The 18349-nt window shown below is 42.0% G+C and overlaps 1 protein-coding gene across 1 annotated transcript in view; it reads right to left on the bottom strand.

Moving 5' to 3' along the window:
* The window catches only part of NUP210 (nucleoporin 210), a 451814-nt gene that overhangs the window by 36366 nt on the left and 397099 nt on the right, over nt 1-18349 (bottom strand). The window contains exons 36-37 of the mRNA XM_085624815.1: nt 17011-17261; nt 6186-6402 (exon numbers count right to left, since the gene is read on the bottom strand). Coding sequence (XP_085480941.1) covers nt 6186-6402; nt 17011-17261 — 468 coding nt within the window. The remainder of the gene's footprint in view (nt 1-6185; nt 6403-17010; nt 17262-18349) is intronic.

The following is an 18349-nucleotide window of genomic DNA, read 5'->3' as shown; positions in this document are numbered from 1 at the left end:
TCTTGGCAGGGTTGGTGTCTGGACTGGCCACTTAACAAGCTCTGACTGATGCAACTGCTCCTGTACTCGGGTATTAGTGCTTGGCGGCTCCTGGGGGTCCTGGTGTCTCCAAACTCTGCAGGGAGACGGAACTGACCGCCTACAGCATGAAGACTTTTTCTGGGTTGCCGCTCTCTCGGTGGACCCGGGGGTCGTCAGAACAGTGTACCAGGCAGATGCGTTCGGTGCCTGCAGACCGCAGGGAAGTGGCGTTTCCACTTCTAGGGAGATCTCTGCTGATTGCTGGGGTGCAGGACAGTCCTCCAAGTGTTTTGGGAAAGATGTGCAGCTTTTGGACTTAGTCTCTGCGATTGTCGAGGGCAAGCAGTCTGGCAGGGTTCAGCGCCAATCTTTGTTGCAGGTCCTCTGTTCTCGCCTTGGCGGTTCTTCTTTGTCCTTCCTTGGTTCCCAGTAGTCAAATCTGAGTTCCTGGTGTCAGGGGGCCATCTAAATACTCAATTTAGGGATGTTAAGGGGAGTGAAGGGTTTGTAGCCAATGGGCTACTTACCCCTGGGGTAACAACACACCCTATATGACCACTTCTTGTGGAGAGTGGGCATCACCCTGTCCCAGAGTTGCCACTTCCACCAAAAACAAGATGGTGGAACACTTCTTTCATGGAGCACATCAGGCAGTCCGCCATAGGGGTGTGACTAGCCTGGTAGTGCAACACACCTACCTACATAGCTAATTTCCCACTGCCCTGAGCCAAACAGGCTTAAGGGAAGGGGTGGCATCTCCCAGGTCAGGGCGAAGCCAGGGTCGCATATCAAAGGCGGCAGAGGCGTTGTAGGCTCTGGCCTTGGTATGCAGATTTACTAGCCATCCTGCAGGAGGTGTGAACACCTTCCTCCAGAGTAGGCATTGTTTCTGACCTCAGAGAGCATGGGCTTACACCTCCAGGGGATCAGAAACGTTACTGTGTTTGCAGGCTAGACGAAACCAGACAGCCAGCACACTAGAAGACTAGGTTTTTTTCACCTCACAGGTGCTCTCTGGGTGCATGTCTTCGTAAATCCGCTACTGGCATCAGTAAGGATTTATCAAGACCAGGTGTTTCATACCAAACACCATTATTTGCAGTGAAGCCAATATGTAGCTGGGTAACTTGTAAAGACCAGTGCCAAGTACATATACTTAGGATGGCTTCCCAGTTGACTAGCAATATCTGGTAATAGAATTAGGCATCACAGCGGCATATCTACTCATTCAGATATCTCCTTGCATGTAATATAATGCATACTGTCTTAGGGCACTTAAGGCCTGCTTTAGGGGTGACTTACATACAGAACATGCAATGTATGGGCATTGCACACAGGGAGTGTGCAATGTTGTGTTTTCAGAAGGGTTTGCGCACTTTGACGGAGGCTGCAGTGGCAGTCTACATGTAATTTTTGTGTGGGTCCACTAGGGTGTCATAATACATGCTGCAGCCCTTGGGGACCCTCTATAGTACCATGCCCTAAGTATCAGGTGTAACATTTACTAGGGACTTACAAGGGTGCTTAACACAGTGCCAATTGAACATGCCAGTTTTAGGGGTAAGTTTTTCTTCGGAAGAGGGGAGAAAGGCCCCTATCCCTTACTCGCCAGGTAATAAGCGTTAGTCGAGAGGTACTGGTTCTTGCCCAATGACAGGGGGAAACCCCTATCCCCCTAGTTTTAGCAAAAGTTCTGATGGGTTGTCAAGGCAAGATTAGTGTATTCTGATTCTTGGAGGAAAAAATTCCAATTCAAAGCAAGTTGATTTAAACGTGAGCTAGTCCTTTATTTGCACTCATACATAGGGGTGGGTATGAGAAAAAACCAAGGGGTGGCACAGCCAACACGTGTTTCGCCCCCTACATGGCCTATAGGCCTGGGGCTTCTTCAGGGCTGTTCATTTTAAGGGTAGGTAAAAAACATTTGGGATATGCGAATGCATATGACATGTTAAGCACAAGAGTTAAAGAGAAAACAGGCCAGTGAGTCAAAATGTAAGAACGTTAATGGGAGAAGAAAACAGAAAGAACAATAAGATACACATTTAGGAGTAATGTTTAACAGCGGAGAATTAGTAGGGAAAAGGATAGTGCGTTTTATAGAAGAAAGCCAAAGGAAAAAAGAAGGGGGGTTTGTTTTAATTATTTGGAGAGGTCACGTGAGGGTTAGTGTGGACGGTACAGTAGGTATCAAGAATAAGTAAGTTAAAGGTACAGTGTGTGACATATTATAGGATACAATACAATATTGTGCATGTCCATATTAGAGAAAGAAGAATCACAGGACGTAATGGAGGTCATCAAGACCAAAGAAGTCAAAGGTTCCATATGCCACAGATCATTCGAGTGTATAAACAGAAACATTGTCATATATCGAGAAAAATACGTTATTTGTATCAATTTACAGGGTAAATGTAATGTGATCCACATACGCGTAACGGTATGAAATTTTCGACAAGTCATAGAGTATGGAACACGAGAGTGAATAAATAACAGTGCCAAAAAAGTATACATTGGTGAAGAACGGCAATGACGAAACGTATATATGACACATTGTGGGCCAACAAAACATTAAAGTTTGGTGTGTAAATAAGTAAAAGTTATATATTTACAGGTTTGTACCGGGTCATGGGCATCAGGGTGATGAGTTGATATTGCGTCGGTAGGGTTTGTCACGAGAGAGAGGATTTAAATTAGTCTTTATAATGGAACTGGTCGTAGCGCATGCAAGGCGAGTATGGTGATATCTCAATTATAGACGAGAAAAGTGAGAAGGCTTAAAGCCAAGTGGTCGTGATTCAGTGATCAGGTAAAATCAGGTGGCGTGGTTGTTGTGTAATAAAATGCTCGAGGTGAGTATCTTGGTTGGTTGTACGCGAGATCGTGAATAGGGTAATCAAGGAGGGAATTTACAGGCGTCTGAATCATTCGAAAGAGTTCATTAACGTGCACTAGGTATTTCATGCGTGAACTTATAAATCGGCCGTCAAAAAGTCGAGGTCGGCAGCACGGCAAATTGTGGTCCCAAACGGGATAGACGTATTTATATTTACGTGGCGCGGTATTGTGAGGGCATATGTAAAAGGTTTAGCGTGCTCTTGAATGATGAAGTTAAGTAGAAACTGATAATACAGTGGTGACAAGACTTGACGTGATTACAGCAAGACGTGATCAGAGAGGCGTTTTCACTGTGCGTGTTTAATTTTAAATTTAAAAGTATAACAAAATACGAGTATTGTGGTCGTGCAGATTTATATTTTACAGTGATGGTATTCGTGACGAGTGAGGTATTTAAGCGTTAGAGGCAAGGAAGGGCAGAGTAGAGCTTACCGGGTATTACTGAAAATGGACGTTTCCACGATGTGCTAGAAAGATATAGTCGGATTCTAAGGGGAGGGGATCAAAAAGGAGAAAAGAAATCCTTAGTTCAAAGAAGGAGGTAAAGCCGACGGGAGTAACTGCTTCGTTGCAATGCTTACCTCAAATCTTGGCTAATGCCCGGTACGAGTGTTCTGTTTCATTCAGTTCTGTTTGTGCGCTTAGCGGAGGCAGCGTAAATAGCGGGGCTCATGGAAGGACATCCGGGTCGGGACCCGGAAGTGGCCTGGTTCGTGCGGGAGCGCCATTTTGGATAGGGAAGGGGACGGGGGAGGTAGATTGGCCGTTTAAATGTCATGTTAGTAGTCAAGGACAAATAAAGTTTCTAGTAAGAAAAATTATAAGGATTTAGTTGAGTTGAAAGGGGCCAATGGATCATTGGCCATTCAAGAAGGTGCGTAGAAATATAAAGCGAAATTCTAGGGGATACCAAGGGTCGGACTGTGGAATGGTTCTGGATATATAGTGTAGATTTTGTACAAAATACTATTCAGACACATTTCCAGGGGAATGAGAGGAAATTCTAGGTTTTAAGATAGGGATGTTAATCATAATGGTTTCACACCCTAGGGAGAAAAAACAATCAGAAAAGGTGGACATTCAGTTAATACAATTAGTCATCTCCCAGCCATACATGCATTTCTGCATCTTTGTTGAGTCCTAGTTCAGTTGTTTTGAAGTTCATGATCAGCTCGCTTTCGCGTCTGCGAAGTCTCAGTTCTCGGTTTCCTCCTCTTTTGGTCTGGTGTACACACCAGTGAAAACGCCTCTCTGATCACGTCTTGCTGTAATCACGTCAAGTCTTGTCACCACTGTATTATCAGTTTCTACTTAACTTCATCATTCAAGAGCACGCTAAACCTTTTACATATGCCCTCACAATACCGCGCCACGTAAATATAAATACGTCTATCCCGTTTGGGACCACAATTTGCCGTGCTGCCGACCTCGACTTTTTGACGGCCGATTTATAAGTACGTTTCGTCATTGCCGTTCTTCACCAATGTATACTTTTTTGGCACTGTTATTTATTCACTCTCGTGTTCCATACTCTATGACTTGTCGAAAATTTCATACCGTTACGCGTATGTGGATCACATTACATTTACCCTGTAAATTGATACAAATAACGTATTTTTCTCGATATATGACAATGTTTCTGTTTATACACTCGAATGATCTGTGGCATATGGAACCTTTGACTTCTTTGGTCTTGATGACCTCCATTACGTCCTGTGATTCTTCTTTCTCTAATATGGACATGCACAATATTGTATTGTATCCTATAATATGTCACACACTGTACCTTTAACTTACTTATTCTTGATACCTACTGTACCGTCCACACTAACCCTCACGTGACCTCTCCAAATAATTAAAACAAACCCCCCTTCTTTTTTCCTTTGGCTTTCTTCTATAAAACGCACTATCCTTTTCCCTACTAATTCTCCGCTGTTAAACATTACTCCTAAATGTGTATCTTATTGTTCTTTCTGTTTTCTTCTCCCATTAACGTTCTTACATTTTGACTCACTGGCCTGTTTTCTCTTTAACTCTTGTGCTTAACATGTCATATGCATTCGCATATCCCAAATGTTTTTTACCTACCCTTAAAATGAACAGCCCTGAAGAAGCCCCAGGCCTATAGGCCATGTAGGGGGCGAAACACGTGTTGGCTGTGCCACCCCTTGGTTTTTTCTCATACCCACCCCTATGTATGAGTGCAAATAAAGGACTAGCTCACGTTTAAATCAACTTGCTTTGAATTGGAATTTTTTCCTCCAAGAATCAGAATACACTAATCTTGCCTTGACAACCCATCAGAACAGTTTTAGGGGTAAGAATACTGGCACTGGAGCCTGGTTAGCAGGCTTCAGTGCACTGTCAGAGTTGTAAGACCAGCACTTAGTAGTTCAAATGGGGGCAAAAAGTGGGGTGGGGACATCTGCAAAGGAGTCCAGCTTCCTACAGGAAGAATCTAACAAAAGAACCCCTCCATACCAGGAGATGAGCATTTTCAATATCTGAAATGAGGGACTAGCTTTTAAACTGCTTTCACCAACTCCACAACATCATCAAATACTGAAATGTCCAAATACTACAGCATAAAAAATAGGATTGGAAAAACTATTATATATAGGTTGTGTTTCTTGCTACCGCAGAGGGCAGTGAATTTGTTGCAGACTTCATTCAGTCCTGCATGAGGAACTCCTGGTTCATCTCCAAACAGATTTGCTCGGTTCAAGTTAAAATATGTAAACTCTGCATGCCACACCACCCCTTTCAGCTAGTGTAACAAATGACTATTTCAAAACCTGGTGCCCAATTTAGTAAAAAATACTCAAATTTGGATACTTTTGCTTAACTCAGAACGCATCTGGACAGCCTGCAGTTGATAGTCTCCTGTGTGTGCAAGGATTTACCAAGCATAAAAACCAACAGAGAAATGCTTTTTATTTAACTTAAAAACAGTTTAAACCACCTCTGGGATTAAAGATACCAGGAAGAGATGATCGCAACAAGCAAATCCAACTAATTCTCTCGACCAATCGGTCTTTCAACTTCACTCGAGTGAGAAAGCACACGACAAAGCTGTTTTGTCAAGTGGTTTTCTCAACATTTTATTATTTTGCCAGATCAGCCTGTCCGCCACCTGCACAAATTAAGAATTTCTCACTAATGTAAAAAAAAGTGCAATTATTCCAGCTCATATTATATAAGAAAACTGTGCATGAGACCATACATGAACACTTCTCTGACAAATTACATAAGTAAAGAACACTTACTTTGTACTGGTCCAGTCCGTTCAGGTATGTGAACAATGGCTACTGGAATTGTGATGGACTGGTCTGTCAGGTGGCTGGACACAGTAAGGACAGTCGACGGGTTCCCCTGGCTGAAAACTCTTGAATCCAAAACACTTACTGTATGTGTTACATAACTAGGCAGATCATAGGATTTTTCCTTTTCATAGGTAATCACCAAAGGAGATCCAGATTTTACCTGAAATAATATTTACATTTCTTTAACATAAATAGAATGTGATATCACGCTTTTTAGAAACTACAGATATAATAGGACTGTGAGAATGAATGACAAAGTTTCATTTTATTTGCTTTTAGTTGCATGCAAACCTAGAATGTATATGTGTATGGCTTAGAGTGACCACATCATTAGAGTACAGCACATTACTGTGGAATTCCGTCCCATGTGCTCATGGCCTTCAAAGGTGGATTCATTTTTCAGTTTTGTCTGGAAAACATGGCATTTCATCTCGTTATTACATTCAGAGCTTCGGACTACTGATTATATAAGCACCCAGGGCTCAACAGGTGTTTGCGCTTAACTTACAGAGGATGCCACAGATGCTTATGTGGACCCTTCTGTAATATGGACCCCAACTGCACACACCCTGAACCTGTGCAACACCAAGGGGGCACTCCCTCCATGCCTTCGCTGTGGACCCAATGCAGCATTGCACATGCAGGGGCGAGGGCGAACAGTACGTTCAGAGGAAAAATAAAGTGGGCAATAGAGTTCCAAAGACCCCCAGGCATCATCCGCAGGCGGGTGCTAGGACATCCTGCCCCTGCCTGCGGGCGGATCCCTCGTCCCTCTTGAAAATGAGGCAAATCTGAGGATTCAAGCTCCGGTTTTGTCTTTCACCCATGCGTTCTCCACGGTACACGCATAAATTGTTAAGTGCTCGTGCCAGTGGCTTTTGAGGGTGCATTTTTCTTCATAATAAGGGGCAATGTGCCCGATTGCTAATACTGTCCCTGGTATCATTCTCAGGGAAGATGGAGTTGTATATATTTATGAGAGAATCTCTACTTAAAAAGTTCGATCAAGTGTTTCTTTTATATCCGCTCTCTCTCTTTTTTCCATTTCTCTTTTTCCATCTCTGCAATATCAGGCTAGTTTTATAGTTCGATTTCTTGTACAAACAGTCGCATAAAATATAGCCTTGTCAAAGCATATATCTGGAGCAAGTAATTATTAGTATATATAAAATGCATTCCCAATTTATATCCGTTTTATACGTGATCATACTATCGAATATAGTTTGAAATGAGTGTACTATAAGGCTTTCCATTTTATTGCGCGTTTCGAAAAACAATAAAAAGCTTTTGAACTGAAAAAAGTTAGAGCAAGTGGTAAAGTCAGTGCTTCACGTTAAGATTTAAGAAAAAATTGTCCAAATCATTAAGCAGATGCAGAATGGGAAAACTCCTGGCTAAATGGATTTTTGCAGCAGTTCTGATGTGAAATGTGATCAGTTACATCCACATATTCCAGCTATGCTTGCGGATTGCAGGAAGAAAGATATTCTCTGAGAGATCTCCTGCAACTCAAGAACTCGAACATTTAAAGAAAAACAAACCACAAAGGAAATGCACACATTTGTATCGTTCAGTATTGGGGATCAGCATTGAGTCCGAGATACTGGTAAATGCACTCATGGACACGCTAACAAAAGAGGTTACTAGACAAACAACTGCACGGACGTCACTTCATCCCAATCATTATCACCAAAATGAACTTGAACACCATCTCTACTGCCATAAGATGGAGGTCTCCTTGGCTATATTGTTACTAAGTCCAGAGAAGTCTTGGACTCAAAAGATGCAGATTAATGAGGTTTCCTATGGGCATAGGTCTTCGCTAGTGGAACTAGAGGCACATGGTTAGGTAAATGGTCACTTGTCGAGTTCATTCAGTCTGGAAGAGAGGAACAAGATGTTTGTCCCTTGTCCAGTTTATCCAGGTAAAGCCCTGAGCATAAGGAATGAGAAGTGTGTTTATGATGAGTAATGAGGAGTGACAAGATAGATTTGTGCTTGTGAACATCAGTGCTCCACAAGACCAACCCATTCAAAGCGATGGTCATAATTCTAGAAGATGAGCTTTAAAAACCTTCGCCCAAATAGGAGAAGAAACACAAACGATCAGGTGACTAAAACTAGATGTGGTATTATTTAGATTTTTTTGAGAATTCAGACATTAAAACAACTCCAACCATTTTAAAATAGGACAAGCAGTCAAACCATTGCAGGGCATGTCAGAGTTGTGTGATCTTTCTAAAATAATGATTCTTAATACAAGGACAAATGGCATCAGCCGATCGTACAGTGTAGCACAATATAAATAACCGTGAAGAACAAGTTACTTCATGTAACGCCTTATGTTATAGAAACTATATCTAGTCGCAGATTCCTTTCCTGGGAATAATTCTAAGGTAAGGAATCTGCAGCTAGAAGTCTCTATCAAATAGTGCATTTTGCTGACGTCTGTGCAAAAAATAAAAAAATAAAAAGAAAAAAATCATATAATAAACTGGCCAAGATTCCTATGGGAAATGCAGTAAAAAAGGACCACTGTGAGCATGCCCGAAAGTCCACACTTTGTCGTTATTGAAGAATAATAATATTCTCGCATCTGGATCATAGTCTCCCCGGCCCCAGGGAAGGTAGGGAGGCGTGGGGTAGACTCGAGCTGGAGAAGAGGCCTCAGGCAATGAAGGCTGCGACTTCAAGTGCCAGCGCTCACACTTACCTCAGGACGTCGATGTAGAATGAAGTCTGCAGGAAAGGCTCAGGGAATGGGCCCGCAAGTGGGCGGTGGAGCGTGGGTGACAGAACAATGGAGAGGGGGGGGGGGGGGGGGGGGGGGTGGAGGGGACTTGGAAGGCTTTGACAGCCAGTGCTTCCAGGTGAAGTTTACGGCAGGAGTTGTTTTCGTCAGCATCATGGTGTGCTCCCGGGCCCCACATACAAATAGAATTAGGGTCTGTGGCCAATATTTGCCGACCACAGGACTCCCAAGTCTTGAAGTCTGAAGTTCCATCGACGAGAAGTCGAAGTAGGCTGAAAAATGGCAAGAAGTACCACTACCAGATCCGCGTTGACGCGCAGAAAAAACTGTCATTAGCCCATCAGGGGAGGGCTTACATGGACTCCGTTCACATCATATCTGGTGGTCGATATTGGTATGGAGTCGCTCAACGTCCTCTACCAACGTGCAGCGGTACTGCTGTGACAAAATGTCCGGATCCAGTCTGGCACCTGAGGAGAATTCTAAGGTAAGGAATCCGCAGATAGATGTTTCTATCAGATGTTGAACTCAAGTACATTCAGCAATGGGATTTTGGGTGTAATTAAAATCCTAACCCTTACCATTTCACATAGTGTTTGTCCAAGACCTTTCCAATATCTTTGTATGATCATAAACCCGTATACAGTGTGCAAAAAGGTGCCACCATCTGACTCACTTCGGGCCATTAAGGGATGAGTGTCTCTTTAAATGCCCAGGTTTATATCTGGAGTGGTATATTCACTGTAAGTAGCAAAACTGACTGAGCTCTTACTGATATGGCCACTTGTCATGGAACAATTAATGCTGTTGTCCATTCTGGGTCTTCAGATATCCCAATGCCTGTCTTCCATGTGTCTCCTAGTTTTGGGAAGGAGTCAGTTGTGTGCATCAGCACTGTTTCATACACTTTGGAGAGCATAACATTCAGTAGTTATTCTAATGTAGGTTAGGTCTCAATGTGGTAGAATTTCAGATTTGGTGTTGACATATCTATCTATACATGGTTGTAGAGAATGTCAATTGCAGGTAGCAGAAGATAGTGAAATTTTAATTTCAAATGTTTGCTGTACATCTGAAGATGATCTTGTATGACTGTCATTTGCTACATTCTTCTAAGTTGATATCCCCAGCAGGTCCCATCTTTCAAATTCTGTTAAAGCAGTGACTTCTGGAAGTGTTTCACTCACCCACAGCGGGGTTGCTACCCTTATTTTCACCTTCCATCACATTGCTCTTAGTATGTCCCTCCAGATCGTCAGTACTGGTTTAGTTGCTAGGGGGAGTCTGTCCAGCTCTTTGCCCCGGTATAGGAGTTGTGAAGGGGATTTGTTCCCCAATGCTTGCTGCTACAGACTGGCTCTGACCTGGGGCAAAACAGCCAGTAGTTTATTACAATTAGACAGCAGATTTTGTAGTATGCTAGTGTGTTGGCCATACTAAGGCTCCCATTAAATCTTAACTTGCAGCTTTTGGCAAGAGAGACCGTAAGGCTCTTGTTATTCCACATAAATGCCTGGAGTATGGAATTTAGTTTTAAAAGAAGTTGCGGGTTAGTTCATATGGGTAATTCTGAATTATGAACCAGAGATGTAGAAGTGAAACCCTTTTAATCAATTAAGGAAATGGGGGTGGGGGCGTCCGGTGCTGAAAATCCTTCCTCACCCTTTCAAGTATTAGGGCAATATTTCATGACTTTGCAAACCATATCCTGAATATTGAGATTCTTTAATAGTTACCATTAAGCAAGATCTCTGTAACCACTCAATCACTTCTGTCGGTCTTCATACAGTAAAGACACTAGATTTACGCCTCTTCACTAAGTTCATCACTTTTTCCAATGTGCAACAATATTTTTCTAAGCATGGATCTGGTGTGGTTGGGTTACACATACCAACAGGTTATTGGCAACAGTAACAGCTTATCTTTCTTCCCTGGGCCCCAGTAAAGTATTTTGCCTCACCTCTGATGCACTCTGCTAGAGGCTGCATGGTAAAGCAAAGAGCAATGTTGAAAGTGGTGGGCATCCGTGTCTAGTACCACTTCCGATGCCCATTGGTACACATGGCACCCCTACTAACTTGATTCTAGGTCTTGGTGGTTATGTAATACTTGATGAACTATAGTCATTTAATTTAGAAATTCAAATAAGTCTCCCTTACATTATATCAAAGGCCTTTTTAAAGTCTACCACAAAGAGTGCTAAATGAGTCTATATGCTAGTGAGCATAAATTTGTGTCATGAGGCCGCTCTTGTCTAGATGTGTTAATCAGTGTCAATCTATAGGCAAGTACTCTGGAACAAATTTTGAGTTCCATATTTATCAGGGATATTGGTATATATGAATCACATCTTGCGTGTTTTTCCCCAATTATTGTTTCCTCTAGCCCTTCAGGTAGGTCTCCTGTTCTCTTGGATGTAGAGAACATCGCCTTTGCATAGCATTTAAACATTTCACTAGGAACCCATTAAGGTCAATGTTTTGCCAGATTGTAATTTTGAGATTTCCTCTGTACTGTCCTTAATCTGAGATGTTTTGGTCCAGTTGATCTTTTCTTCTTTGGATATCGTGGTCATGGAGACACCCTTCCACACTAGTTTCTAGCTATTCTTCCTGCTCCATCGTTGTGGGGAACCATACAACTTTTGATAGTAATTCAGAAGGTGTTCTGCTGTTGGGCCTTCCTGAATAGATGATGAGTGTCATCCTGAATGCTATAGACTTGTCCTGTTATATTGCCCTTATGATTTAACCAGTAGAGCAATTTACTGACTTTATTGACATGACAAAGGGCAGACTTCTCTGTCTGGCTTCATACATAAATGTTTGTTGGTGGTGCACCTTCGATATTGCTAAGTACGTCCATTAGGTCAGTTTTTTGTCACAGTATTCTTCTGTCTTAATAACTATTGCTTCAAACCTTTCCATTTTTTTCTCTTTTGTCACTTTAATTCAAAGATAAAGCGGATTGCTCTATCATGAATTACTGGTTTCAGTGCAATGTTTGAGGGAGTCGACAGTTCCTCACTGATCTTCAGGTATTGTTCTAACTCTTCTTTAAGAATGTCTCTACTTTTCATGAGCCACCATGCATTCAGACGCCACAATTTCTGGGCGTGTGTTTTCTCCATCAATGGGAATTTTTATTGGAGCACGATTGGATAGCCCTTTTGCATGTGTTGTTGCTTTTTGGACTCTGGCACGCTCAAGAAGCATGTAGTCTACCCTGCAAAAGATTTTGTAAGCTACTGCGAAGAATGTATATGTTTGTGTATTTAGAGGTCACATTGGCGAATTATCACATATCCCATAAGAAATCGCAATGGTACCAGGTGTGGATATAGCAATGTTTGTTATTGTCCGCTGGCACTAGCACTGTGTGCACAACTCTGTTGTAATTTGAAATCACCCTCCTATCAATAGTAGGTCTCTTGGGGTTACTCTGCGCAATGTCTGTAGGAATAACTTAGTCTGATTGGGGCGGATGGGGATAGTCAAAGTGGATACCTATACATTTTCAGTTACCATTAAATATCTACCTAGTCTATCTTGCCACAACTGGTCTATTTGAAATGGCAACAAATAAGATGGTTACCCCCATTAAAGGCAGCGTGGAGCACTGAGGCAAACCCAAACCTAGCCAAGAATTCACAGTTAGATCCCAATAGATGGCTTACTTATAATAGCAGGCGCTCAGCCCCAAATTATTTGGTTACCTTCTTGACCATTACTCCCTTTATTTTAACAGTACATTGACATTTCATGCTGATGCTGACAATGTGATCTAGAGTCGGGTCACGATTCATCATTTGTTTTCCAATTTTTATCCAGGTATTATAAAAGTGTTTAGGGGCACTGTGACTGTCTGTTTTCACTGTCAAAGTTAAAGTAATTCAAATAATTCCAAGAACTAAACACCCCCTCCGAGTCACTACCAAAACATCTGAAATTAAGTATCTGTGGATAAGCTCACTCAGATCTACTAGTTAGCCTATTGTTCCTCTTAATAACAGGCTACAGCAATTTTCCTTTAAATATTGTTGAACTATTTTGGAATTTGTGTCCTTACCACCCTTATTTAGAAATTGATTCAATCTTTTGGTTTCGGGTAAGACGTTTAAATCACAGATTATTACTTTCTCCCAGTTGAATATGTTGTGCAAAACGTTTTCCATCCTTGGCATTTCGATTTCTGTTAATTGTTCAAATTGTGAGGATTTAAGCCTCTTTGTGTTCCCTCTTGTTCTGCGGACATTGATATTGTATTCTGCTTCTACTTAGACTATTACCTCCTGGGTCGTACTTTGTCAGTACTGCCTTGAGTTTGTCATTGAGAGCTACTAAGTCATACTGATCGAGAATGGTTTATAGTTGGGCACCTATCATGCTTTCTGGGAAACCTATAAATTGTACATTACCGATTGGGCCCTTACATCCACATCTTCTGCTTCTTCTGAAAGGTTTGTTGCTGTGATCATCAAGTTTGTCACTTTTTCTTCCAGCATCATGGCTATGTCTTCTTTGACTGAAGTACATTGCAAGTTACCTAGGCTACTTCACTGTACTTTTAAGATCTTAGCTCATTAGATGAATCGCTAGACTCGAATTACCCATTTGAATTTCCAGCACGGCCTGGTTACTTGGGCAGCATCTACAATCATGTTTGTTTCTTCGTTGCATCATGAAGTCTTTCCATTTAAAGATTTCAGGGATTGCTTCTTGCTAATTTCTGTACTTTGATTTTGTCAGCGCCTTGGCCTGCTTTATCTTTGCCCCTTAACTTGTCTCTTTCTCACCTTGTCCATTTTCTAGAGGGGTGATGTGGGGGAGTTCCTAAGGAGGACCCTCTAGATCCGGTTTCTCCAAAGTCAGTTGTGGAGGGCCTCATCCATGCCAGATTTTTAGCCTATCCCCATTTGGATAAATGTGGTTATCTTAAAAAAAGTATGGATCAGGCCCTACAGGACAGACTTTGGAGAACCCTGCTATAGATGGCCCAGGCTGTGAGCTCTACTAAAGCCCTACTCCGAACCCCACTGAGATTTTCCATTGTTTTAAGGTGTTTTATATTCATGTATGGTTGCAGGATCTAAAATATCTTGTTAAGCCCTAGATCTTCTTGCTATGTCAAATTAATGCCTTTGGTTCATGGTTTAGCTCTGGCGGGACCTCGGCGTCTATGCCCCACGTAGGCCCTTTCATCTTTCTCAATATATTTATACCCAGAGTGTTTCCGTTTTCTATTTTGCCCCAACATCAGTATTTGTAGGTTTTCCTTCTCTCTGTTAGTGACAGCTTACATCTCTAGTCCCTCCCACCATTCCCCTTTCTTACTCAATTGTTTGATGGATCGAGGTTTACCTCCCTTCAGTAGTCTGAATGCACCTCTGGTGCCGCCCATGGCCCATCCATCATTAAATTATGCTGCGGGTAACTCGGCCTTCCTCGCTCTCTCTTGCAGGTGTAAGCAGGTTTCTACACCACACCTCTGGTCAGATGCTGTCTATGACTGCAGCTCTGTCCTCACTTCCCTTTATCTGGAGAAGCAGGGTGAATGGAGGTGGGAAGTTCAGGCCAGTCCAGTTTGTGTTTCGGCCATGAACGGACCTATGACCATTCCTAGGACTTCACCGTCATGGTGGTGAGTTTGCTCCAGGAACTTCAGCTCTATTTCCTGTCACCATCTTTGCCTCAGGGTATAATTTAAACCAGACTTCTGTTCAGTCCTGTTCTTCTCCCTTGCTCCTCTTCACCATCTGGGGGACCTCATCTGTTTTTGCTGCCACCGGCCCTACCGCTCGCCTGGGATGACATTTTAGCAGGTGCCTCCTGTGAGAATGATCAACTCTCGACCCGCTTACCATGTGGCACTGTTTTTACTTCTTGTGTCCGGCACTGCTGGAAGCACGAGCATCGTTTGATTTGGAGTTTCTTATGCAGCTTTCTTCGTTCCCTCTGCTACAGCGTCTGGATGATGTCTGGATGCCCAGCCATAGCTCCTGTTATAGAAGAACTGAGATGGGTTGCCTTCTCTCCAAACAAACCCTAGCCATTGAAGAGTATTTCCATGAGGGTTGCTAGGACATCTCCTGAAAATCCGATGGAACACATCAAATCATAGCAGTGCAGTATGACAGCTTTGTCCATGGATCGAGCCACGGCATCTACAGAATACCAGCGGCAATATAGGATCCGTTTAGAGGCATCTAACCCATCATGACCAAATTTGAAAATGCCTTTCTCATGTGGTCCAATAATTTGATAACTAAGCTTTGCCAGTTTCCACAGAGCAGGAGACAGGGAGAGTTCACGGATTAGAGAGCAAAGCTATATGTGAATACTTTACGGCCAAAAGAGCCCCGTCTCTTTGGCTCTATCGGGGTGATCCATGGAAAAAAACATTTGGGTTCATTTGTGACCAGCGGACATTCCGGTGAAGGATGTGAATTGCGGGTCACCACCTTTAGGTACAAATCACCTTGAAATCTTTTGACTGCTGGACCCGAAAATGTTTCTCCCATGCACCTTCTGGTGAAGTATCCGGGCCACTTGCATTTTGTAAATCAAGATAGAAGACCGCATCAGCATTATAGGTGGAAGGAGTTTGGCACCCAAGTGTCACCTTCTAGGCAGCCGCAATCCTTATTTAGAATGTCAATAGTTGGACCCAAATAGTTCTTCCATCTTTCGGCCCTGTGAAGAGGCTTTAACAAAAGCACGTCATCAAAATATGCTTCAACCTTCTGTTGCACCACTTGAATGATTTATTCTAACTTTAATAGCTTTGAGGTTGGTATTGTAGGCTACTCTAACCATTGGGGCGATAGCAACTTGGCAGGCCTCTACTTCTTCTTGGGTGTCAGGGCCAGTGCTCATGGTGGCATGGAGTTCGAGATGCATCTGAGCTGCTGGAGTTTGAAACTGGCAGGTTCAGGCTCACCCTGGGGGTGAGGCCCACAGGGTACTGGAGGCATCCAGGATAAGTCCAGTTTCACCATATGGACGATTTCAACATCCACATGGTCAGCTAATAGAGGAGTGTTGGGTCTCATCTTTTTAAACGTTGCCATTTTATTAGACGACAAGAAATAGTGCCTGGTGTTTGAGAAGCAAAGATGTTCCAAGATCATTTACTCAAGGAAGAAGATGATCATAGCACATTTTGTGGATTTTGTGGGAAGATCTTTTGAGAGATTGTTTTCTGCCAGGAGACTTACCTGAATGTAAAGGGGGCCTTTGCGTTCACCAGCAAACATGAGTCACTGGGAAAGATGTGTTCTAATCCCAGAGATCACATGCAGATGTCGTGTGGATTCTACGAGGACTTTTTCTTGTGGTACCTGTGACCGGGTTTAAACCTAAAATCCTAGAAGGACACATTTAACCTCCTTCCTATCAAAATGATGAGGAATAATGCGGAGAGGGGCTTAAACAGAGAACTTTTTCCTGCACACTGGTTAGCGGCTAATAAAATCCAATGTCACATATGGTGGGCAGAGTCATGGCCAGAGCAACATGACCCCACCTGGCATTGCAGGAGTGCTATTGGTGGGGAAAAGTTCCTCAAACACAGTCTGGACCCTCACAGGATACTCATAAGGTGAGGATTCTGAGGCAGAAGCGCCCATTAAACTGTTTATCAAAAAAGAACCTTGCACCCTCCGAATTAGAAAGTTTGGGGATATTTTGCAAGACTCAACATAATGTATATTTTTCACTTTGGGAGAAACAAAGCAACGTAACAAGCAGCCTTATCTATTTCTTAGAATTTCTATGTGCAAATAATAGAGTCAGGGGGAGTATTTATCGAGACCAGACAAATGTGAAAAATAAGATTTACAAGGGTGAAAGAAATTAATTAAACGAGCCTTTATAAATTAGATGCGTTTTTCTTTTTGCACTGCATTTACGGACGCATAGAATGGTATATTTATGTATAAAGGTCATATAAATGTGTTATTGGTGAATGCCCATACAGGAGAATCAAATGCACACATACTTTTAAAAACTCACTTACTTCTAGATTTTCAAGTATGTCCGTGGCTCCAAATATTTTTACATCAGAACTCATGTGATGGTTGCTTAAGACAATTTCAGTTTGGTCAGCATAAAATCCTGGATTGAAGGGAACATTAGCACTTATTTGCTGCCCAGAGAAAGAGATGCCTTGGAGTGAAGCTGTCACGAGTAGTGCAGTTTTACTCATGGTAAGATGTTTCAGTTGTTTATCGCTAAGTCTTTGCATCGATATAGAACAGATATAATGACCTGAAATTAGAAATTTATCATCAGATACCCAGTTTTCTAATTGTATCACATTAATTACATTTAGCATCTTTCAAGGAAGGAAGATGCTCAAACATGCAAACAACTTATTATATTACTATTTACAGATGTATGAAATACTAGTGAAAATACATGTCGTCCAATAACATGTTACAATGAGCAATTGTACAAATTGACACACATTAGTACACTGCAAAGGCCAAATTCCTTATTAACACTGTACAGCAACATTTGCATGAGAATCGCATATTACTGCCTGATAGATTGCCTTTTACAATAACTTTATACACAGAAGCAACACTGCTTTTGATCAGGAGGTCTCTTCAATGTGATTTCACCTAATTGCATGAATTTGACCCTTTGCATCAAAGTTTTGGTTAAATACCTAATTTCAAAATAAATATATTTATAAAACACCATGGTATAAACGATATCTGCAGCTGTCCCAAGTGTAATATGTGATTGGCTTTTACTGTTGATGGATCGACGGTGCAGCATCTCCCACTCAAGGCTTAGCATCTCTTGAGCTATTGGCCCTCCGACCACTCAACAATAGTAATAATCTGCATATTACATTCTACAGATATGGATTATACAATGGGGTTTAGATTGCTGCTCAAGCAAAAACTGCTGAACAGAATTAACTGAGCATGAATCGAGAACTTCATTCAGGAGTGCCTTTGCTTTCTGCAGTGTAAATCGTTCAGTAATTTTTTAAAAATAAACATTACAAAAAAAGGTGATAAGTGGGTTCTGAATTGCTAATTTAAGAAAGACTTTCGTACATCTCGGACATTAATTCACAGACAATTCTCAAAGTCGAGCAGAAAAAATATCCACGTACCACAACATTTTTAAAAATAAACCTACTGGACAACATGATCTACAGTGGTCAAACTAGAGACAACACCCTTTCAGTAATGCACTCCAATAAGTCCACAAATGTCCTGCTTTAACACCTACTCTTGCCAGAGGTGTTATTCGTCACCATACACGAGTTTTCCTAATCTATGTAGGATGGTGAGGAGGATCAGGAAATGCCAGACTACAATCTAATGGACAATCACCAA

This window comes from Triturus cristatus, chromosome 9, assembly GCF_964204655.1.
Source record: "Triturus cristatus chromosome 9, aTriCri1.1, whole genome shotgun sequence".
Classification (NCBI taxonomy): domain Eukaryota; kingdom Metazoa; phylum Chordata; class Amphibia; order Caudata; family Salamandridae; genus Triturus; species Triturus cristatus.
This window is presented reverse-complemented; position numbering and strand designations above follow the sequence as displayed.